The 23,713-nt window shown below is 49.9% G+C and overlaps 2 protein-coding genes across 3 annotated transcripts; one reads left to right on the top strand and one right to left on the bottom strand.

Annotated features, from left to right (window-relative positions):
* Positions 1–63: 63 nt before the first annotated feature.
* Positions 64–8,992, top strand: nadk (NAD kinase). Of its 2 annotated transcripts, XM_023956263.1 has the most exons (12): positions 64–242; positions 1,946–2,099; positions 2,471–2,554; positions 5,272–5,401; positions 6,988–7,096; positions 7,167–7,252; positions 7,329–7,431; positions 7,511–7,653; positions 7,730–7,829; positions 7,897–8,054; positions 8,127–8,209; positions 8,299–8,992. In XM_023956263.1, exons 2-12 carry the CDS (start codon positions 1,948–1,950, stop codon positions 8,444–8,446), a joined length of 1,296 nt encoding a protein of 431 aa, XP_023812031.1. In that variant the 5' UTR covers positions 64–242; positions 1,946–1,947; the 3' UTR covers positions 8,447–8,992. The 2 variants fall into 2 exon arrangements, with proteins under 2 accessions (XP_023812031.1, XP_023812032.1); XM_023956264.1 differs by lacking the exons at positions 64–242; positions 1,946–2,099; positions 2,471–2,554 and adding an exon at positions 4,739–5,079.
* Positions 8,993–9,056: 64 nt separating this feature from the next.
* Positions 9,057–23,713, bottom strand: LOC101169411. Its single transcript, XM_023956265.1, has 10 exons — positions 23,604–23,713; positions 20,415–20,599; positions 13,222–13,318; positions 12,957–13,125; positions 12,291–12,436; positions 9,847–10,026; positions 9,662–9,778; positions 9,507–9,593; positions 9,296–9,443; positions 9,057–9,221 (listed from the first exon to the last, which is right to left on the bottom strand). Exons 2-10 carry the CDS (start codon positions 20,426–20,428, stop codon positions 9,202–9,204), a joined length of 978 nt encoding a protein of 325 aa, XP_023812033.1. The 5' UTR covers positions 20,429–20,599; positions 23,604–23,713; the 3' UTR covers positions 9,057–9,201.

Raw genomic sequence — 23,713 nt, 5'->3', positions numbered from 1 at the left:
TGACATCGAATGGAACATCCCCAGCTTTCGGCTCTTCCTCTTCTCTGACGTAATCCCAGAGGAGCTCGTCTGATTGGTCGCTGGATTACGGAAGTGAACGCGGAAACGACGGCGGCTCCGATGTGATTATGGTGAAACTTCAGCTACTTTGGGGTTTTTCGGCGGACTTCGGCAGTGAATACCGAGCCCCTCCGGTTCTGTGAGACCTGCCGGTTCTGAGAGCTCGGCCCGCTGGAGTCCAGGTCTGTTCCGTCGTTGGTTCTGACTGCATGTTTACCGCGAAAACAACAAGGCGGCAATTTTCAGAGAAGAAAATCGGATTAGTTACGATATTCCGAAATTCTGTAGATTCGACTAACTAAACGTTGTTTTTCTGTTGTCTCTGTCTGTCTCTCTACCGTTCTGCCTGTCTGTTGTCTGCCTGCCTGTCTGCCGGTTTGTTGTCTGCCTGCCTGTCTGTCTGTCTGTCTGTCTGTCTGCCTGTCTGTCTGTCTGTCTGCCTGCCTGTCTGTCTGTCTGCCTGTTGTTTGCCTGTTTGTCTGTCTTTTGTCTGCTTGCCTGCCTGTCTGTCTGCCGGTTTGTTGTCCGCCTGCCTGCCTGTCTGTCTGTCTGCCTGCCTGTCTGTTGTCTGCCTGTCTGCCTGCCTGTCTGTCTGTCTGTCTGTCTGCCTGTTGTTTGCCTGTTTGTCTGTCTTTTGTCTGCTTGCCTGCCTGTCTGTCTTTCTGCCTGTCTGTCTGCCGGTTTGTTGTCCGCCTGCCTGCCTGCCTGTCTGTCTGTCTGTCTGTCTGTCTGTCTGCCTGTCTGTCTGCCGGTTTGTTGTCCGCCTGCCTGCCTGTCTGTCTGTCTGTCTGCCTGTTGTTTGCCTGTTTGTCTGTCTTTTGTCTGCTTGCCTGCCTGTCTGTCTTTCTGCCTGTCTGTCTGCCGGTTTGTTGTCCGCCTGCCTGCCTGCCTGCCTGCCTGTCTGTCTGTCTGTCTGTCTGTCTGTCTGTCTGTCTGTTGTCTGCCTGCCTGTTGTTTGCCTGTTTGTCTATATGCCGGTTTGTTGTCTGCCTGCATGCCTGCCTGTCTGCATGCCTGTCTGTCTGCCTGTCATTCTGCCTGCCTGCCTGTCTGTCTGCCTGTCTGTTGTCTGCCTGTTTGTCTGTATTTTGTCTGCTTGCCTGCCTGTCTGTCTTTCTGCCTGTCTGTCTATATGCCGGTTTGTTGTCTGCCTGCCTGTCTGCTGTCTGTCTGTTGTCTGTCTGCCTGCCTGCCTGTCTGTTGTCTGTCTGCCTGCCTGCCTGTCTGTTGTCTGTCTGTCTGTCTGCCTGTCTGTTGTCTGTCTGCCTGTCTGTTGTCTGCCTGCCTGTCTGCTGTCTGTTGTCTGTCTGCCTGCCTGTCTGTCTGTCTGCCTGTCTGTTGTCTGCCTGCCTGTCTGTTGTCTGCCTGCCTGTTTGTCTGTCTTTTGTCTGCTTGCCTGCCTGTCTGTCTTTCTGCCTGTCTGTCTGCCGGTTTGTTGTCCGCCTGCCTGTCTGTCTGTCTGTCTGCCGGTTTGTTGTCCGCCTGCCTGCCTGTCTGTCTGTCTGTCTGTATGCCTGCCTGTCTGCCTGCCTGCCTGTCTGTCTGCCTGTCTGTTGTCTGCCTGTTTGTCTGTCTTTTGTCTGCTTGCCTGCCTGTCTGTCTTTCTGCCTGTCTGTCTATATGCCGGTTTGTTGTCTGCCTGCATGCCTGCCTGTCTGCATGCCTGTCTGTCTGCCTGTCATTCTGCCTGCCTGCCTGTCTGTTGTCTGCCTGTTTGTCTGTATTTTGTCTGCTTGCCTGCCTGTCTGTCTTTCTGCCTGTCTGTCTATATGCCGGTTTGTTGTCTGCCTGTCTGTCTGTTGTCTGTCTGCCTGCCTGCCTGTCTGTTGTCTGCCTGCCTGTTGTCTGTTGTCTGTCTGTCTGCCTGCCTGTCTGTTGTCTGCAGACATGGATGGCGCTGCAAAGTTGGGGGCGGAGCCTACTCCCTTCTGCTGCTCGGCCTGTGACGCTGCAGAGGCGCCCGGCCACGGCTTTGCCCGGCGCTACAGGAAGGCCCGCAGCCTGAGCACGTCATCCGCCAGCAGCTGCTTCGAGTTCAGGTGAGGGTGGAGCGGTCCAGTCCGGTTCTGTCCGGTTCTGTGGAGGAAGCTGCAGCTGGTTTTGAAAGGCGTTTGCATAATCCATGTTGGTCCACCGAACAGGAAGTTCTGCAGCAAGAACCTTCAACCACAGTGTTGAAGCAACCTTGGTGGGGGAGCACTGGTTCCAGAACCAGGGCTTCCTGATGTGGACCTACTGCTCAGGCCCGCCCCTGCAGAACGCTCTGCATGCCTGTGGGGGGAGGCGGTGCGGGCTCAGCCTAAGAGGATTGCGGCTCAAAGATGGAGCCTGATCCAGCAGAGCTCCGTAGATCCGACGTTTCTGCTGGTTCTGTTCTGGTTTGTCTCTGAACCCGTCTGTCGTCTTTCAGGAGGACTCAGTCTCTTCATGGGCCGAGCCCCGTCACCACGTTCGGTCCGAAGGCCTGCATGCTGCAGAACCCCCAGGCTGTCATGTAAGCTGCTTCCTCATCATCATCACAGACCGGGGGGAGGGGTCAAAGGTCGGGACAACATTTAAATTGCTGACAATGTTCAGGAAGTCGGAGCTTTTATTTTGAAAAGGTATTTTAAAGTCAGTGGGACTGAGGATGAGAACAGATGGTGTCTCCAAATACCCCCGCTGATGTCCCATGATCCTTTGCAAATAGACCAAAAGCAGAACTTCTGGTTCAGAACAGTTTCTTCCTGATGCTTCAAGGGTTCTGTTCTGCTGGTTCTGGTTCCTGTTCACTGAACAGCCTTTGACACCTGAGAGGCTGATGGCCTTTGGTTACCTGTCCAGGTGTTCCTGCTGCCTCTGTGGCAGACAAGAAACCGTCTGCGGTCGGTTCTGCGGTTCCAAACGTGACTCCGCCTCAGGGTTCTTTAGATCAGTGTTTTTCAACCAGTGTGCCACGGCACACTAGTGTGCCGTGGAAAATTGCCCTCATTAACTGATCTAAAAACATTAACCATCTCCAGGAAATCAGTCTCTGTTCATCCAAACAGGCCCTGATAAAACACTGAGAAGTTAAGAATATGAAATGTCATAAAATTATTTTTTCTTTGTGTTTATTTGATTCTATTAAAGACATTTTGATAAGAATAACGGGATACCGCGATTTAGCTGCAGCTACTGTGTAAGGAAAAGTCCCGCCCCTTTAACTGTCTCCACCAATCATTCTTGAAGGCTTAATCACATGTCATCAGTCTGACCAATCAGAAGTGGTTAAAGTATTCATTTCCTTGTTTCGATTTAGCGCAAAAAAGTCTCTGTGTTCTAACAAAAATACCAGCTAAAGCTCGTCTTTAGCGGTGTAGCTTTCCACAGAATCTGGTATCAGACTGGAACAAGTGAACAAAACCGTGAAGCTCAAAGACGCTGGTCTTTCTGCGGTCGGCGGATTACGGGCACTACATCTCCCATGATGCAGTAAAGTGACTGTCTAAGCGCACAATGAGTCTCTCCTATTAACGTCTTAAAACAACGAACACACATCAAACAGTTTTTGAATCTTTTGACTGAATTTTTAATACATCTTTAAGAAAAAACAGCTGCAGCTTTTCTGCAACTATTATCCCAAAAATGCATGTGAGATTGCAGAGCGGCTGTAGATCAATACAGACTGAGCTTTTTCTTTTTTTTTAATTATCTATTTTTTTGATGCTGGTGTGTCGCGGGATTTTTGTCAAGGTTAAAGTGTGCCGTGGCTCAAAAAAGGTTGAAAAACACTGATCTAGATAACCCTTAGGCCTCCTGGAAGAACCGGAGCAGAACCCTGCAGGCGCCGGCGGAAGAATTCCAGGAATTCGGTCTGCGTTCTCCAGGAATCTCTGACCGTCAAAGCTGCTCCGTTCTTTTCACTTTTCTGGCCGGATGGTTTCAGAACCAGGAACAATTCTGCCACAAACCCAACGTTTCTGCTCTGAAGACGACCCGTCTGCAGGCATTTGGGCTCAGAACCAGTGAATGAGGACAGGCTCCAGCATCAGCACAGCGCTTCTCCTACTTCCTTCACCTGTGTGTGACTGTCGGTGTGTGTGTGTGTCGGTGTGTGTGTGTCGGTGTGTCTGTCTGTCGGTGTGTGTGTATCTGTGCATCTGTGTGTGTGTGTATCTGTGCGTGTGTGTATGTGTGTCTTTGTGTTTACTTTGAGTCTGCCAAAGGTCACCATAGACCCCTGATGTTTGGCTCCGCCCCTCTGACTAGGCTCCGCCCATGGTCTCATAGGCGTTTACCTGAGCGTCTGCTCTGTGGCTTAAGCTCCTGCGAAGCTGCTCAGCAGGTTATAAATAGGAATCCAGGTAATCCAGGTGTCCACAAACACACTCTACCTGTTTGGAGCTTTGCTGCATTCGAGCGGTCAGACGGGTTCGAGTCCCCTGCTGTTGCTGGGAGGAACCCAGGACGTTGTCATGACAACATCTTCAGAGGATGTCTTTGTTCTGAAATCAGTCCATCTTTGTGAAAAACAGGTGTGGCTGGAATTCAGGTGATGAGTCAAACTGTGATCTAGATCTGAAGATGAAAAATCAGCACCTAACCCTCACATGCCCCCTTAATGCCCCTTAATGCCCATTATTGCCCCTTAATGCCCCATTATTGCCCCATTATTGCCCCCTTAATGCCCCATTATTGCCCCCTTACAACCTCTCTTCATCAACCTCACATCCTTTGCGTTGTGAATCTCTGCCTGTTTGCGTCACCTGTCCCTCCCTGAAAGTGGGCGGGCTGTGCAGAGCAGTGAGGGCGGGGCCTAACGTGCCTTGACACCAGCAGCAGAGCGATCCGCTGTGATAAGCGTCTCTGGGACCGAGCCGGCAGGTCTGTTCTGACCCGAGCCCGGTCTGCAGACAGCTGGGAGATGTTCTGCTGTCTGGAACGCCATTAGAGGAAACCTTCAGGACGCCGGTGGGCGGAGCAGAGCGCCATGAAATATAACCACGGCGTTCTGGAGGAGGTTCCCGCGGGCCGCAGACTCAACCCGGTCTGGAAATGGTGAGATGAGATTCCGGAACCAGAGTCCAGATCCTGAATGTTCCGGTTTGAGAACTTAGAGGTTTACAGAAAGTGAGGGAGTGGACGGGGGGACGGTGTGTGTGTGTGTGTGTGTGTGTGTGTGTGGGGGGTTCTGATGGGATGGAGGAGGTTCTAGTTCTGGACCCGACTGATCCAGGTTTGAACTTTCAGGCACATTCAGGACCCCGCCAGCCAGCGGCTGACGTGGAACAAAGCCCCCAAAAGTGTCCTGGTCATCAAGAAGATCCGGGACGCCAGCCTGCTGCAGCCGTTCAAGGAGTTGTGTGTGTTCCTGACCGAGGTGTGTGTGTGTGTGTTCCTGACCGAGGTGTGTGTGTGTGTGTGTGTTCCTGACCGAGGTGTGTGTGTGTGTGTGTGTTCCTGACTGAGGTGTGTGTGTGTGTGTGTTTGTGTGTGTGTACCTGACTGAGGTGTGTGTGTTCCTGACTGAGGTGTGTGTGTGTGTGTGTGTGTTCCTGACCGAGGTGTGTGTGTTCCTGACTGAGGTGTGTGTGTGTGTGTGTGTGTTCCTGACCGAGGTGTGTGTGTTCCTGACTGAGGTGTGTGTGGGTGTGTGTGTGTTCCTGACCGAGGTGTGTGTGTTCCTGACTGAGGTGTGTGTGTGTGTGTGTGTGTTCCTGACCGAGGTGTGTGTGTTCCTGACTGAGGTGTGTGTGTGTGTGTGTGTGTTCCTGACCGAGGTGTGTGTGTTCCTGACTGAGGTGTGTGTGGGTGTGTTCCTGACCGAGGTGTGTGTGTGTTTGTGTTCCTGACCGAGGTGTGTGTGTGTGTGTGTTCCTGACCGAGGTGTGTGTGTGTGTGTGTGTGTGTGTTCCTGACCGAGGTGTGTGTGTGTGTGTGTGTGTTCCTGACCGAGGTGTGTGTGTTCCTGACTGAGGTGTGTGTGGGTGTGTGTGTGTTCCTGACCGAGGTGTGTGTGTTCCTGACTGAGGTGTGTGTGGGTGTGTTCCTGACCGAGGTGTGTGTGTGTGTGTGTTCCTGACCGAGGTGTGTGTGTGTGTGTTCCTGACCGAGGTGTGTGTGTGTGTGTGTTCCTGACCGAGGTGTGTGTGTGTGTGTGTTCCTGACCGAGGTGTGTGTGTGTGTGTGTTCCTGACCGAGGTGTGTGTGTGTATGTGTTCCTGACTGAGGTGTGTGTGTGTTCCTGACCGAGGTGTGTGTGTGTTCCTGACCGAGGTGTGTGTGTGTGTGTGTTCCTGACCGAGGTGTGTGTGTGTGTGTGTGTGTGTGTGTGTGTGTGTTCCTGACCGAGGTGTGTGTGTGTGTGTGTGTGTTCCTGACCGAGGTGTGTGTGTTCCTGACTGAGGTGTGTGTGGGTGTGTTCCTGACCGAGGTGTGTGTGTGTTTGTGTTCCTGACCGAGGTGTGTGTGTGTGTGTGTTCCTGACCGAGGTGTGTGTGTGTGTGTGTGTGTTCCTGACCGAGGTGTGTGTGTGTGTGTGTGTTCCTGACCGAGGTGTGTGTGTTCCTGACTGAGGTGTGTGTGGGTGTGTGTGTGTTCCTGACCGAGGTGTGTGTGTTCCTGACTGAGGTGTGTGTGGGTGTGTTCCTGACCGAGGTGTGTGTGTGTGTGTTCCTGACCGAGGTGTGTGTGTGTGTGTGTTCCTGACCGAGGTGTGTGTGTGTGTGTGTGTGTTCCTGACCGAGGTGTGTGTGTGTATGTGTTCCTGACTGAGGTGTGTGTGTGTTCCTGACCGAGGTGTGTGTGTGTGTGTGTTCCTGACCGAGGTGTGTGTGTGTGTGTTCCTGACCGAGGTGTGTGTGTGTGTGTGTTCCTGACCGAGGTGTGTGTGTGTTTGTGTTCCTGACCGAGGTGTGTGTGTGTGTGCTGGAGGGGGAGGGGCCATGCTGACTACCTGTCTCCCAGGTGAAGGACATGATCGTCTACGTGGAGAAGAAAGTTCTGGATGACCCGGCCATTTCTGGAGACGAGAGCTTTGGGCCGGTCACTAAGAAGTTCTGCACCTTCAGAGAAGGTGAGCCTTCCCCTGGTGCTGGGGGCTGGGGGGCGGAGCTTAAAGTCAAAGCTGTCTCCGTCTTTGGCAGACCTGGATGACATCTCCAACCGCGTGGACTTCATCATCTGCCTGGGAGGAGACGGAACGCTGCTGTACGCGTCCTCGCTCTTCCAGGTATGAAGCCGGACCCGGCCGTGCGGCCGCTAGCCACGCCTCTAAATGTGTTGCCCCTCCCCCTGTGTTGGTGCAGGACAGCGTCCCGCCCGTCATGGGCTTCCACCTGGGCTCTCTGGGCTTTCTGACGCCCTTCCAGTTCGACGCCTTCCAGTCTCAGGTCACGCAGATCATTGAAGGTCCGACATTCCCGTCCTGTCAGGCTGTGGAGGAGGAGGAGCTTCGGCGTCTTTCATGGCGTGCTTGGACTGTCCACAGGTAACGCCGCCATCATTCTCCGGAGTCGCCTGAAGGTCCAGGTGTTCAAGGAGAACTGGGAGAAGAAGGACGGCTCGGACGAGAAGAACATCGTCCTGGCCAACGGCGGCGTGAAGGCCAGCCGCCCCGCCGTGCAGTACCAGGTCAGGTCCCGGTTCTGAGTGCGAGGGCCCGTGACGGCGTGTTGGGGGGGTTGACCAAACGTCGACTGTTTTTCAGGTTCTGAATGACGTGGTGGTGGACAGAGGCCCCTCCTCCTACCTGTCCAACGTAGACCTCTTCCTGGACGGACACCTCATCACCACGGTGCAGGGAGACGGTGAGCGTCCCGCCGGGCCCCACGCTCTCAGTTCTGAACGGGTTCTGAAGGCTCTCTGCCCCCCCAGGATTGATCGTGTCCACACCTACAGGCAGCACGGCGTACGCCGTGGCGGCGGGGGCGTCCATGATCCACCCCAATGTCCCGGCCATCATGATTACCCCCATCTGCCCCCACTCGCTGTCTTTTAGGCCCATCGTGGTTCCTGCAGGGGTGGAGCTGAAGGTAAGCCCCGCCCCCCAGCCAGAAAAACCCAGCAGAACCTGAAGCCTCTAACCCGATGCTGGCGTTTGACAGATCACGCTGTCGCAGGACGCCAGGAACACGGCCTGGGTGTCGTTTGACGGCAGGAAGCGGCAGGAGATCTGCCACGGGGACAGGTGTGTCCACATGCCCCGCCTCTGGTGGGGCGGTCGCTGGCGGTTCTGGGAAGAAGGTGCCTGACTGTTCCGTGTTCCTGTGTCCTCAGCATCAGCATCACCACGTCCTGCTTCCCCGTCCCGTCCATCTGCTTCCGGGACCCGGTGAACGACTGGTTCGAGAGCCTGGGCGAGTGTTTGCACTGGAACGTGAGGAAGAAGCAGAACCACCTCGGCGCCGAGGACGAGGACTTCTGACGTCCTCTGAGGTCCGTTTAGGCTCTGATGGTCCTGAAAAGAGAACCCGTCCGTCCTGAGGTCACGGCTGCAGACCTGAACATGGATTCAGCTTTAGAATCGGTTCTGGATCGGGTCAAACCAGCAGAACCTTTAGCTGAAAACCCCAGAGGACAGACGGATTCTCCTTCAGGACGGCCGCCATGACAGAGCGCCTCAGACCAGCTCCGCCACCGTGCACCAGCCTGCGAGTACCGCTGGGCGTCACGTGCACTGTGCCTTAAACTCGCGCACGTTTACATTCTTTTTCAAACTGTCCTGGAGCCGCCCTGTGCACGTGTGCGTGCACGTCTCATCAGGACGGGCGGGTCATTCCTGTGCAGACGGAGGTTCTGGTTCTGCCTCCGCCTGCTCCTTAGATTTTAGGTCTGGGATCAGCACATTCCAGTCTTTCTGGGGGGGTGGGGGGTCCTGTCAAAGTGCTTCTTCAAGCCGACAGCCGGAAATGTCGTTTCAGCAGATTTTCTGCTGCTGTTTTTACTCATGAATAAAGAACCGTTGACCTTCTGCGTCATGGCGTCCTTCCTGGACTTCCTGTCCAGCTTCTGTGGCCCAAACAGCAGCCGTCTGCTTTGAATATCAAACCTTTATTCAACCCAAATTCAGAGCCGCACAGTTCGGCATCGGTCGTGTGTTCAGGAGGTCCGGAAAGATCCGGCGCAGCGACTGCAGGGATGTTCGGGAAGAGGAGAAACCCTGAATGACGCCGACCGCCGTCACTTCCTGGATGCAGACACTGCAGGATGACAGAGCTTCTGGTTCTGGTTCTGGTTCTGCTTGCAGCCTTGGTGTTCTGATGTTCAGACTCACCGGTCTCCTGCGGTCCACGTCCCAGGCGCCGCAGCAGCCTGGCGAGCCCCCACAGCAGCACGGCTTTGATGAACAGCGACAGCAGCGCTCCGATGACCGCCGCCGCCTCGTTGGTGTACGTCTTATCGCTGAACCATCTCGCCACCACCTGCAGGGACAGTTTTTCAGACGGACGCTGCTATGGTTTGACCCAGGGATGGCGAGGACTCACCGCGTACATGAGATACACAAAGAGCGCCAGCTGGAGGAGGTTCTGGACCATGTAGACCCAGACCAGAACCTTTGCTTCTTTCAGAACCTGGAACGCAGAGCAGACGGTCCAACGCTGATCTCTGCTGAGCTTCAGCTGAAAGCTGTCAGACTCACCGCCACGCCTCCGACCGCCGCCGTCAGGCAGGCCCACGCCACGCCCACAGCCAGGACCGCTTTGTCCGTCACAGACATGCCTCCGTCCGACGCCGTGATCAGGATGCACAGACACAGCTGGGGGGGGGGGACACAGGAAGTGATGTCAGCTGTCTCAGTTCTGGTCTCTCAAAGCATCGCCGTACCTGAGCCTGCAGGTCCAAGGTCACCATGGAGAAACAGAGGTTGGACAGGAAATACTGTTCTTGCACGCTTTCCAAGGCTCCGCCCACGCGGAACGCCATGGTGTGGGGCGACCGGAGGAAGCCGAAAATGATGCCAACGAAGTGGACACTGCCCAGGACCATGATGCACACGAAGCGGGCCTACAGCAGAACCAGAAGGTTCCATCAGTCTCACCGCACCGGTTCCACAAAGGAGGAGCCAGACAGTAGAAAGCTCCGCCCCCTTCCTTCTAATTTAGACATCACTAGGAGCAGTAGGAACTGATCAGGTAAGAAGACGGGTTCCGGTTCTGCAGCAAAAGTTCTGAGGTCCAGAAAAACAGACGTCTGAACGTCTTAAACGTCTTTGTTGAGGGACAGGAGCTGAAGGCGTCCGAGTGGGACAGATTCTACTGAACAGGAGGTTCTGACACACTAGGAGTGTATTTGTATAAACTCCTTTGGTAATTTAGACTAAACTTTATATTAAACCCTTGTGCTGGGTCCAGATGACCCCCCTTCCATTGAGGTGTTCTCCCTACCATGACGAAGGTGGATAAAGGTGGAAAGATTTCATGTAATCCATGGACACCATGGAAGATCACAAATCATTGAAGAAAAAAGGTTCAGAGCTCTGTCTAGTGGGTCTAGATGACCCCACTGTCTAGTGGGTCTAGATGACCCAACTCCCAACGTTAAAGTGCCTAGGATAGAACAAGGGTTACGGAACAAGATGCTGGAGGTTTATCATCATTACTGTCTGGTGTAAATGTCAGTCTAAAAGGGGCGGGGCCTGTCCACACACATTCTGGGGTTTTACAAACATACCTGTTGGCTCCAAAACTCTCAACACAACTACAGTTCACACACACACAAAGCATTTCATTCTGTCACACACTATAATGCAAAGGTGAGCTCCAGCTGTGCTCAGGTGGGTGTTTGTTCTTCTGAAGTGAATGATGGGATGGAAAAAGAGAGAGAGCCTGGCCGCCCCACACCACCCCCCCCCCCCTCCCGACACGGTACAGCAGAAAGAGGGAATCCAGCCAGACCTGCTGCTGCTGGTGAGGGGGCGTGGCCACAGCAGCTGCAGTTTCACCACCAGGAAGATGAAAGACCAAAGCTAACCAGAAGAACCGGACTAAGTCCAGCTGCGGTTTGGTTGGGAAATCCTGGTCGAGGCCGGACTCCTCCTCAGCTTCCAGGGCCCTTCATCTTCCTCTCCAACACTTGAGGGCTAAAACAGAGCAATGCTGACATCTGCTGGTGGATCATCGGAACCAGCAGACCCCCCTTTCTGGATCACTGACAGACGGTGTCCTCGAGTGACCCGAGGCTCTGGAAGGACGCACTTTTCCCCGACACACAGAGATTCCTTCATTTCTGTGAATCTCTGGTGATTTGAAGGATGGAAGGCTTCACTGCTGTCAGAGTGGAAGTGTCTCTGATGGATCAGCGGGATGAAGATCTGCTTTCTCCTCGGTGATCTCTTCCTTCTTCTGACCATTTGTTGTCAAGTCGCCGATTTCATCAGAAATGTGTTTTATCCACTAAACACGAGAACCCTTTGATCTGGAGCGGAACGATTAGACCGACATTCCTGAGAAGACTCAGACTCCGCCCCCAATGACTGACGGACAGCAGGTTTGAGGCCTGCAGCAGCTGCGCAGACAGGAACCCGGTTCCGGTTCTAAGACGTCAGACCATCAGGATCTTGTGGAAAGCCAGCAGAACCTGGTGTCATTTCAGGAACCTGGTGACGGCTTCCTCTTTCTGCAGGGGGGGGGGGCGTCCTGTTTGAGGACTGAAACCGGTTCAGGGCTGGTTTTTGGTTGGAACTGGGTTCCAGACCTGGACTCTGGGTCTGTCTGAACTCTAGATGTTTTCTCCAACAGACGTGAAGATTCCTAATGATTCTGTCGAGGCGTCAAACGTCGGTTCTCCAGAGAACAGCAGAACCGTCCACGTTCCGGGTCACAGCTGCAGGATTTCTTAGAGGTTTTGTTTGACTCAAATTCAAGATTTAAATGAAACATTTCAGAAAAAAAAGTCCTTTTTGATGGAGATTTTCTACCAGACTGCATGTCTGTCTCTGAATCCTCTGAGAACCAAACCGGTGACTCTCTTCCACATTGACTTAAATTAAATCCAGTTTCCCAGCAGAACGGTTCTGGAGCCTGAGGGACTTTAAATTAAAACTCTGTCAATAATCCACAGAAATGCTGATTCCAGACGTCTCTTCCTTTCTACCATCAGAAGTTTGTGTCGTGGCGACTTTTATGTTCAGATGACAATGAAAATAAACATAAAAATGTTAAAGGAATAACAGGCAGCAGACAGAACGACCGGCATTCATCATTCACGCTCTAACGCCTGATTCAGAGCGTTTGTCAACCCTCGCCGTGTCCGGGCGTGCGCTGACCCACCAGCAGCTCTCTGCGGCCGTCCGGCCCGACCACGATGAAGTTGACCAGAGAGCGAACCATGACGACCGCCAGGCTGAGCAGGAAGACCAGCAGCTCCAGCTTGTTCTCCTGCAGAACGCCGCGGCTGACGTAGTAAATGCAGAACACTGCCGGAAGAGAGCACAGACAAAGAGTGGGCGGGACGAGGCACCTTGGCTCCACCCACCTCACAATTCAGCAAAACTTCATCAGGAGCCTTTTTCACTGGAGCTGTGGAAAAAAACCCGCAGTCTCTGAACTACCGCGGCTCTTCAGCCGTTCACCGACTGACGTCACTGCAGCAGACTGACAGACTGTCTGCGATGCTTCAGCGCTAAGCGGCTGTTTGAAGAAGGAACACGCCGGAGCTGCACGCCGGAGCTGCACGCCGGAGGTTAACGCCGGAGGTTAACGCCGGAGCTGGAGCTAAATGTTTACCCAGGATTTGGAGGGAAGATGCTACCTCTGCTTCCAATGGTGTTTTGAGGGAGAAATTTGAGAATGGAGGGGCGGGGCTTGACTCAATTAGCACAATGACCCCCCCCCCCCCCCCCCCCCCCCCATGCAGGAGGCGGGGCCTGCAGGTACCTGCGATCTTCAAATGTGCGTCTGGCCTAGAACTTTGCCGCTCCCTGCAGCGGTACTCACACACTCCCAGCAGCTGGATGATGGAAACAGCAAAGTCCTCGTTGTACAGGTGAGGGTCGGTGCGCTGGCGGTACGTGGGCACGGTCAGGCCGAACAGCACCAGCAGAGACGCAATGATGAAGCAGAAATAGATCTGAGCCGTGAGCGTCAGCTCTGACCAGCGTTTCACCTGCAGGGGGAGAAGCCACAACCAAAGGTCATTTTCCACCAGCGCCTCCATCCAGACATGAAAGCAGGACTGTGAACAAACGGCAGAACGTCTCACCGGTCCACATGGTGTGGGGAGCAGGTCCTGATGTCTGGGTCTCAGGTTCGGGGACAGAACTTCTGGACTCTCCTGCAGCCGGTCGCCCAGCAGAGGACTGAAACAGCGAGCAGACCCCAGATCAGTCTGGTTACCAGCAGCAGGTCTTAGTGTGGACTCCTGCGGCTCTGGTGGGTCATCTAAGCCTGACCCAACTCATCTGTGCAAACAGCGAGAACGGATGAGCGCAGAAACGTCTGTGGAGAAGTTCTCCATCAACCAGCAGATCTCCTGAAGCTCAGAAACCTCCTCACCGTCCTTCAGGACCTACCGGGCCGGTTCTGAAGGTCCAAAGTGAGAGGCAGGTTCTGTCTGAGGGACTTTCCTCTGCTATCCGAGCCACAGTATCTATACTGTAATGTGTACTTTTGTTAAAGTACAGTGTGTAGTATTATGATAGTTTAGTATGTAATAGTATTACAGTAATATTTCCACCATCCACCCAAAATGAAAGCACTGCAGGGACTTTCCAGAATGTTTCATGGGGGTGGGGGGCCACTTTAAATCTTGGGGTGGCACACAGAAACCATGAGCTTTGATTTTAAAATTCATTCTACTAAACGTATAAAACAGTCTTTAGAAAACTAACAGAAAGTTAAATGTCTACTGATAGTATTGATTTGTTGTGTCTGCGACCGGATGCCCCCCACCCCCCCCGCGGCTTTGCCCATAGGTGGCCGGGATAGGCTCCAGCAGCCCCGTGACCCCGAAAGGGACAAACGGAAGCAGATGAATGACAGAATGAATATTGTGTTTGTGCAACACTGACACACTCCCACATTTCAAATCAAAGCTAAAAACTCATCTTTTCATAATGGCCTATTCACTGGAACAGTAACCTTTTCATGATTTTATATATTTTTTATTTAATTGTGTATTTATTTAAATTGTTGTTGTTGTTTTAACTGTTTATTGTATTTTATACTGTATACATGCTGTGCGGCGACTTTGAGTGCCCAGAAAGGCGCCTTATAAATAAAATGTATTATTATTATTATTATTATTTCATGCTAAGGTGTGTCTGCTTGGGGTGTTCGGCTCTTGACTGGGAGATTTCTATGATGAACAAAGAGTCAGTTGTTCGGAAATAATAATAATAATAATAAAATAGTAGTAATGATAGTAATGTAATACCCCTCCATGGTATTTATTATTTACACAGTGGTGGACATAATAGTTGGTTCCCCTCAGTCAAAGAAAGTCCACAATGTTCACTGAAATAACTTGAAACGTTCAAAAGTAACAATAAATTAAACTTTATTGAAAATTAAATAATCAAATTCAGCCATTACTTTAGAGTTGTTGATTAACAGAATTATTTAAAAAATCAAACTAATGAAATAGGGCTGGACTAAAATGATGGGACCCATAACTTCATATTTTGTTGCACAACCTTTTGAGGCAATCACTGCAATCAAACGGTTTCTGTATTTGTCAATGAGCCTTCTGCACCTGACCACAGGTATTTTTGCCCCCTCCTCATGAGCAAACTGCTCCAGATGTCTCAGGTTTGACGGCTGTCTTCTCCAAATGGCATGTTTCAGCTCCTTCCACTGATGTTCAATGGGATTCAGATCTGGGCTCATAGAAGGACACTTCATTGAGCTGGCTTCTCAGGACTTGCCTTACTCGTTGGAGGTATTTAGCTGTTGCAGCTTTCCTTGTTGCCTGCTCCAGGTTGCCATTTGCCTGTGGAATTCCAAGGTACTTGTAACTGTCCTCAATGTCTGCTATTGTTCCTTCTGGGAGTGAGACCCCTCCTGTGTGGACTACCTTGCCTCTCTTTGTCACCATCCGGTTGCATTTCTCGAGCCCGAATGACATCCCAATGTCAGTACTGTAGATCCTGGTGGTGTGGATCAGGGAGTCAATGTCACGCTAGCTCTTAGTATATATTGATGTCATCCATGTAGAGGAGGTGACTGATGTTGGGCCCATTTCTGAGTCGGTATCCATAGCCAGTCTTGTTGATTCTTTGGCTCAGGGGGTTGAGACCTATGCAGAACAGCAGTGGGGACAGAGCATCACCTTGGTATATCCCACATTTGATGGACACTTGTGCAAGTGGTTTCCCATTGGCTTAAAGGGTGGTTTTCCACAGCTTCATTGAGTTTCCTATGAAGGCTCTTAGAGTCCTGTTGATGTTGTACAGCTCCAAGCATTCAGTGATCCACGTGTGCGGCATTGAGTCATAGGCCTTCTTGTAATCAATCCAGGCTGTGCACAGGTTGGTGTGTCGTGACTTGCAGTCTTGAGCGACTGTTCTGTCAACCAGGAGGTGGTGTTTGGCTCCTCTGGAGTCTCTACCAATGCCTTTCTGTGTGTTACTCATGAATTGATCCATGTGCCTATTTATATTGGTTGCAATGATGCCAGACATGAGCTTCCATGTTGTGGAGAGACAGGTTATTGGCCGGTAGTTGGATGGGACTGCACCCTTTAAGGGATCCTTCTGGATCAGGGTTGTTCGCCCTTTCGTTAGCCATTCGGGGTGAGTCCCATCTCTTAGCAGCGGGTTCATTTGTGCTGCCAGGCGCTCGTGGAGTGCGGTAAGCTTCTTTAGTCAGTTGGCATGTATCATGTCAGGGCCCGGTGCTGTCCAGTTCCTCATACCTGAGACTCTTTCTTGGATGTCTGCCACTGTGATGGTTACTGGATTCTGTTCAGGGAGGTTGCTATGTTCTTGATATATAAAAATGAAAAAAACACCCCTCTCCCCCTCCGCGGGTGGTTTCTCCTCCAAGCTGGGGTCCTCTACCAGAGGCCTGGGAGCTTGAGGGTCCTGCAGGATCTTAGCTGTTCCTGTTCTTTTCTGGACTGAGAGGTCTGAGGTCTTTCCAGGTATCTGTTGTAGCCACTCCTCCAGCTTGGGGGTTACTGCCCCGAGTGCTCCAATTACCACAGGCACAACTGTCACCTTCACTTTCCAGGCTTTCTCCAGTTCTTCTCTGAGTCCCTGGTATTTCTCCAGTTTCTCATGTTCCTTCTTCCTGATGTTCCCATCGCTTGGCACTGCCACATCCACCACCACGGCTTTCCTCTGTTCTTTATCCACCACTACAATGTCTGGTTGGTTCTCCATCACCATCCTATCAGTCTGGATCTGGAAGTCCCACAGGATCTTTGCTCTCTCATTCTCTACTATATATAGATTGTTGTTGACTACCTCACCAACAGACCACAGTACGTGAGGCTCCAGGACTGTGTGTCTGCCCAGGTGGTCTGCAGCACGGGGGCACCACAAGGGACAGTGCTCTCTCCTTTTCTCTTCACCCTCTACACATCTGACTTCCAATATGACTCAAACAGCTGCCATATCCAGAAGTTCTCCGATGACACAGCCATCGTTGGACCCGTGTCAGAGGGAAACGATCTGGAATACAAGAAGGTGATCAAGGACTTTGTGGACTGCTGTGAACTCAATCACCTTCACATCAATGCCACCAAAACGAAAGAGATGGTGGTCGACTTCCAGAAAAAGGCTTCTCAGCCTCCCCCCGTGGTCATTCAGGGACTGAACATCGAGAGGGTGGATGTGTACAAATATCTTGGTGTTCACATCAACAACAAACTGGACTGGTCAGACAACACAAAGGTCCTGCACAAGAAGGGCCAGAGTCGCCTCCACCTCCTGAGGAGACTGAGTTCCTTTGGTGTGTGTAGGCCACTACTCAGGACCTTCTATGAGACTGTCGTTACATCAGCAACTTTCTATGCTGTGGTCTGCTGGTGTGGAGGCATTAGTGAAAGGGATAAAAAGAAACTGGACAAGCTGGTCAAGAGAGCTAGCTCTGTCCTGGGCTGTCCCCTGGACTCAGTGGACTCTGTAGGTGAGAGGAGGATGCTGACCAAGCTGTCCAGCATCCGGAACAACCCCTCCCACCCCCTGTATGCGACGGTGAGGACTATGAGGAGCTCATTCAGCCAGAGACTGCTGCACCCCCAGTGCAAAAAAGAGCGTTACCGGAGGTCCTTCATCCCAACAGCAATCAGACCATACAATAACACGGTCTAGGACTGATGAAACAGCTGCTGCTATTTATTGCCTTATTTAATCCGTTTTTTATACTGTACTTTTACTTCCACCTTGTATTATTTTTATTCTTACTCATTGCTACTGTGTTTTTCGTACTTTCCAACTGCTATTTTTTCTTGTTTTTGGCTGCTGTGACAACCCAATTTCCCCCTGGGGATCAATAAAGTCCTATCTTATCTTATATATATATATATATAAATAAAAGTTATCCAATTTTGCCAACTTAAATGAATTACTTCTGTAAGACGGAGTTTTAGGGCCACGGTGAGGAAAAAATTTTCTGGCCAACGAGAAAAAACGTGTCGTGTCGAGATAGAAATCGGAATAAAGTTTTGAGATTAAAGTCGCAATGTTGCGCGAGAGCAGTGAAGCTGAGTCTTTCAGGAGTATTCAGTGTTATGGCTAATGTTAGTGAGCTAGTGGCTTTGTATTTAAGAGTTTACGACAGTTTTATGGCCACCAAAAAAAAAGTAATTTTATTAGGAGATAAAAACTCGTAAATTTACGGGAAAAAAGTCATAGATCAACAAGGAGAAAAAACCGAAGTCATCTGTTTATCGGAGCCTAGCTTGAAGATGAAATATGTGGAACCTTTTGTGAAGCTTCATTTCCGGATCATTATAGGTTTAAAACAAAGAGATTCTGAACCTTTTGGCGACTTAAAATCAGATTATTGTCAGTGGAGCCGTCTTTCCGGGGTTCGATGTCGTTAGAGCGGACTTTCAGCTGTAAAATAAGGAGCTCAGAGACACGTTTGGGTGTAGAGGATCGCTGCAGCCTTTATTCTCCTTTTCATTCACATATCCTGAAGTTCATCTGTCACATTACGTCATGAACCTGTCATCCCAACACCAATGCTGAAGTAAACAGTGTTACATATGCCCACTCCTGATCATTAAAAAACAAAGATGAATGAAAATAATCTGTTATATTAGCATTACAACGTTGAAAAAGGCAAAAAGTGCTTCTCCTCCTCAGACGGAAGCGTCACACAGACGTAGAGATCTGATCTTTGGAGGAGGAAGAAAGGATTCAAGCAAACAGCTGCAGGGACACCGACGGCTTCATGATGGGGCTGCAGAGATCCTGCAAACCAACCATCAATAAATAAACCTTTAATAAATTGTAAATCAATCAAATGAGCTTCCAGAATTTGGAACGTTATCAATAAACATTCAGCTCACCTGTTCAACTACGTTTAGTCTGTCTGCTCTGCTGCTGCGCGGCGTTCACCTGCTGCTCTGCATGCTCACTTCCATAATAATCTCCTAAATTTACGAGATAAAATCTTTCTCGCGCAACATTGCGACTTTAATCTCGATACTTTATTTCGACTTTTATCTCGACACGACGAGCTTTTTCTCGAAACTTTGGCCAGAATTTTTTTTCCTCACCGTGGCCCTAAAACTCTGTCGTACTTCAGTTGGTAACAAGTAACTGAGTTAAATTTATTCAACCTAATTTCTTATGTCTATAAAACTCAATTAATGGTTTATACAACTCAAATTTACATATTTATCTAACTAAATGTCATATTACTCCAATTCAATTAATATGTTTTCCATCTTAATGAATTATAATTCTTGAACTCTCATGTGTCTAAGTTTGAGCCGGCAGATATTCTCATTTTATAACAATAAAAAGGACGAAAGAAATGCACGGAGTGCATAAATTCATTAGAGGAATTTACCGTAATTGTCATTACAACTGCAAACAGTAGGGGTGCTATATAAACTCATCATCCTCTCCCTCACTCTCACTCATGGTGCAGAGACGTAAGCATAGTAGGACAAAATAACTCAGCAAAACACAGTAAAACAACTAAACACATTTGGTCAAAAAGCCACACTTAAACCCAAATCCGTCCAGACAGGCAGAGGGAATGGTATCCCACAATCCCTTGCAGTGCCGATCTAACAGAAGCACCAAAGTTACACCTACTTAATTGAATTTGAATGAAAGTAAAATAACTCTCTGATAACTACGTGTTATTTTTAAACTGACTAAACAATAAATGATTTATCTTAACTGAAGCAAATAATGAAGTTAGATCAAAGTATAAAGTTTCTCTTTCCAACATCCATATGTGGTCTTATCACCCTCTCATGGTGGAAAAAGTATTATCTGAGCTTCTTCATCCACTAAATCATCTTCAAATGGACACGCCATGCTGCTTCACCTCTCTGAAAACAAACTAACCTTCAACTAAACCTGCTCCAGACCAGGTTATGTTCAGAGCATGAGTTGCTATGGCAACTTGACCTACCCTGAAACATACCTCCATTTCTGGAACCGAAAGCTGAGGTTATCAACTTCCTTAGCCTCAAACTTACCGTGGGAGCTAGCATAACCTGCTTTCTGGAACACCCCCCAGGTGATCTAACGTTCAGTAAACAGATTGTTAAAAGACCCACAGAAAATATTTAACAGATGTGAAAAGAAAGGAAGTGTTTTGGGTTGTGTGCGTGTGCGCTGAAACCAGTGCTCGATGCAGGAAGAGCGCGTGTGAGGAGCGCGTACACGCGCGCAGTCAGTTGCTGTTTTGGAGTTGAGGAGAAAATAATAAAGAAAGTTCTTCTTGGAGAACTGAGACTGGTTCTTTGGTTGAACCGCTCTGAGGGTTCGAATCCCGAAGGAAGATCAGCCTCACCGTCCAGCGGCCCGTCTTGAAGCTGTCTGGGGGGAGGGGGGGGGGGGGGGGGCAGGTTCAGGTGATCAGAGCGACTTGCCGCCTGCAGGCTGTGCATTTGGGATGTAGTGCATAACCGATACTACCACTGTTTATAGTTGCTAGTGGGGGGGGGGGGGGGGGGGGGGGCACTGTTTCCAAGAAGTTGGTGAAATCCATTAAACTTCCTCAAATCGCGCGCAAGGGGTGAGGTCATGTGCATTCCACCAAACGGTCCAGGCACGCGGGCAGAACCGTTTGGTGGAATGCACATGACCTCACCCCGATCAGAACCGTAAACAGGACGTTAACCGGATGAAGCGCCAAAACCCGCTTTCAGACCCCCCGGAAATGCCATTGACGACCACCCGTTTGTTTGGGGGCGTGGCTTCTCATGACGTGTTAACGAACGGAGAAAATAAGTTTCCAACACCGAATTCCCGCCGTTACCTTGACTCGTCCATCTTCCGAAGGTTGCAGCAGGAGCTGACATGTGTGCACGCGCCGCCGTGGGCGGAGCCTCTTTGTTTATAGTCTTCTTTGGGATGGTTGCCCCCCCATCTTCCCTCGAACCGTCTCCATTCTTCTTCGGTTGGACCGCTTGTTCTTGGTTACCGGGCGCGCGCCGCCGCCCCCTGGCGGACACAGAGGAACATGGTTGAAGGATCAGCTGATCAGTTGAAACGCAGGTATGACGTCACCTGCTGACGAGCATGGAACAGGACAAATACTGGGGGACAGAAAAGAATCACAAAAGATCCAAATGAAATCTAAAGATGTGAATCCATCAGATCAATCCTGCTTGGATTCTAGAGCTGCTATCAGCACGTGTTAGTGGTTCTGATGCTGGTTCTGAGGCTGGTTCTGATGCTGGTTCTGATGCTGGTTCTGAGGCTGGTTCTGATCACTGTGGGAGTCATTTCATTAACAACCATCTAGATAATTCATTTAAAAACTACAAGCTGATTAAAAAACTGCCCAACAACCGGATGAGTCCGTGTCCAGGATGAGGACTTGATTTTGGTTCAGATAGACCTTTTTCACACTTCCGCATTTTTCGACCGGAAATACGTCAATGACGTGTAAAACAACTTCCTGTTAGCGTAGCAGCAGATATGAAGAATGGCAGAGTGGAAGAGTTGCAGTCTCTGTTGTGTTCCCGGCTGTTCGTCTTCCAACCAAAAACAGCCCTACCTTTCATTTCATTATTTTCCTGTGGATCCAAACCTGAAACCCAAATGGATACAGGCGATCCGAAGAGAGGAAGGGCATAGTTTTAATGTAAACACAGGTAGCACCGTCTGCTGCCGGCACTTACTAACTTCGCTCCGGATTGTGGTGCGGCTGCGTCGTTCGTCGCCTGAACAGTGGTGTTGCCCCGAGTATTTTCCCTTGGAAAAACTTTACTGCTCCTTTGAGAAGGGAGTCAGAATATGACAGAACCTCAGACGTCAGTCTATGCAGCTAAGCTGTGAAGATACTAGCGACACGGTGGCTAAGCTAAGGCAGTAAAGATGGATCAGGACTACGTGACACAGGTAAGGTTGTTCATGATGTGTTTGGTTAACGTTAGTCAACTATGTGTACCGTTATTGGATAAATGCATTTCTACCTGAACAAATTAATATTTATAATAAAAGCTGTTCATGCTCTCACCTATTTTAATTACATGTATTTAATCACTTTTGAGCATTTTGTCATTTTGTCATTTCCTTAACTTGATTGATTGATTGATTTAAGTGTCATGCACTAATGTGCCCAGCCCACACGGGCTGAAAAACAAAACAAAATACACAATACATAAAGATACATCCCCATCACAAAAAGAAAAAGGAATCCAATAACCAATAACCCCCCTAATCAGAGTCTAACAGAATACATAGAGTCCATTCTTATTGTCCATGCTTTTGACACAAAATTTGCCAAACAAAAGATTTCATTTTCAAAAAGCCAACGTAAAATTTTGTCTTCAGATAACCAAAACAAATCTGGACATTTCTGTTCTATGACGTCATACATACAAAGTCTCTGTTTCTCATACAAAGGGCAATAAAACAAAAAATGAAATTCATCCTCCATCACTCGCAGCTCACAGATCTCACAGTCTTTCCTCCTCAGGAACGCCTTTAAAGCGCCCTACTTCCACCTGTAGGGGGCGCACTCCTGCTCTGAGTGGAGCACATAAGGATCTTTGTCCTCTTTAAGTTATATATAACATATAGTTCAGCAGAAAATGTGTCCTTAATTTGCAAATAAGTTCGTAATTTTGGTTTTTGAAGCAGTTTCATTTTCCAGTCTTTTTCATAATAACCAACTAAAGTTTCCTTAACATTATCTATCTTACATTTCAAACAATTAAAAAATAATGATTGTAGGTTCACAGAATGTTCAACACATCTTTACAGCAGGGATAAATATGAGCTCTATCCCAATCAAATATTTTAGGTGCAAGTCTCTCTGCAGGTAAAGTCACCAGCCGGTTCCATAATCTGAGAACTTCTGCTCTTTGTTTGATCACACAGGGTCCCCCCCCCCCCCCCCATGTCCCCCTCAATGGCGGCTTTAGTGGTGAACCTGTGTACACCCAGAAAATATCTCATTGTATTGAACCTTATCACACTCAGGAGCGTCTTCATAACCCCAGACTCCTGCAGAATAAAATAACACAGATCCACCATGACATCGTACAATTTACCAAACGTGTCAAAACTCAACTCAGGACAAACCTTCATCTTATTTATCACTGCACCAAGCTCCTCCCAGCAGAATCTGATAACCGCTGCTTCCCTTCTGAGAACATCATATTTTTTTTTGCAAATATCTTTTTATTGTTTTTAAACACAGGAACAAAGTTAGAAGCAGTGAAACAGCATATATTGAACAAAAATCCAAAGAAAATGAAAAATTAGTACAAGAAGGTAAAGTTGTCAGGTTGAAATTTTCCTCCTAACCAGGATATTGATCACAGAGTTAACAATATGTCATAACTGACAGGTATATGGAGGGAAAAGAAGTCCATGGCAAGATGGCTGCCGCTCGTCCAGACGGAGTTTCATGCACTCCAGACAACTGTAACCAAGGACATTGCCAACTTAGGGAAACCGTTCAAAAGCTTAGACTGGAACTCAGAGAGAAATCAATTCTGATAGAGAAAATTCTCTCAGTATCGACATCCCAGTCTAAGTACATCCAGCAGCTACAGCACTCCATTAACACCAACCGCTCCCTTTCTCAAACCCTTCCGTGGTTTGGAGAAACTCCCGCTGAAGCCCATTCCACCGCTACGGACAGCAACATAATTCAAATATGTGGCCGTAAAAACAACGGGTGGGAACGGATGGACGGGGCTCCGAGCACCACCAACACCAGCTCTGCACTGCTGGAGGCCAGGAGTCGACAGGACCTCCATGAAGACCAGGCTGATGCCGGGCCCAGGGCTCCAGCCCTCTGCTCTACGCCCAAACAGTCGTGGGCTGAGGTGACACGTCGCGGCCGGAGGATCTGTGGACCCGAACCCGACACAGCCAGTTCGGGGAACCTAGCGCTGACCAACCGCTTTGCCCCGCTGGCTGAAGACCTCACCGCGGCGTCAGCGACCCGAGCGGGCTCACCGGGACCAACATCGGACAGAACGCCTACCGTGGCATCCGGCTCTGCTGCTGGTCCCAGCCAGGCGACGACTCCCGCTACCACCTCTACGGATCCAACGGCGTCTGCTACTTCGGTGCCCGCTTTGCTGGAGCCTGGCC

The sequence above is a fragment of the Oryzias latipes genome, chromosome 7 (assembly GCF_002234675.1).
Source record: "Oryzias latipes chromosome 7, ASM223467v1".
Classification (NCBI taxonomy): Eukaryota; Metazoa; Chordata; class Actinopteri; order Beloniformes; family Adrianichthyidae; genus Oryzias; species Oryzias latipes.
The sequence above is the reverse complement of the archived record's forward strand: the minus strand, read 5'-3'. Positions and strand labels throughout refer to the sequence as shown.

Excerpts from the sequence above, each read along its gene's own strand:
- LOC101169411 (XM_023956265.1), bottom strand. Across the intron at positions 13,126-13,221 it reads TCCCCACACCATGTGGACCG|GTGAAACGCTGGTCAGAGCT; the intron begins GTGAGACGTTCT and ends CTCCCCCTGCAG. Across the intron at positions 9,444-9,506 it reads TTGTGTATCTCATGTACGCG|GTGGTGGCGAGATGGTTCAG; the intron begins GTGAGTCCTCGC and ends CTGTCCCTGCAG.
- nadk (XM_023956263.1), top strand. The coding sequence starts at position 1,948 with ATGGATGGCGCTGCAAAGTTGGGGGCGGAGCCTACTCCCTTCTGCTGC. Across the intron at positions 7,097-7,166 it reads GTTCTGCACCTTCAGAGAAG|ACCTGGATGACATCTCCAAC; the intron begins GTGAGCCTTCCC and ends CGTCTTTGGCAG. Across the intron at positions 7,830-7,896 it reads CACCACGGTGCAGGGAGACG|GATTGATCGTGTCCACACCT; the intron begins GTGAGCGTCCCG and ends CTGCCCCCCCAG.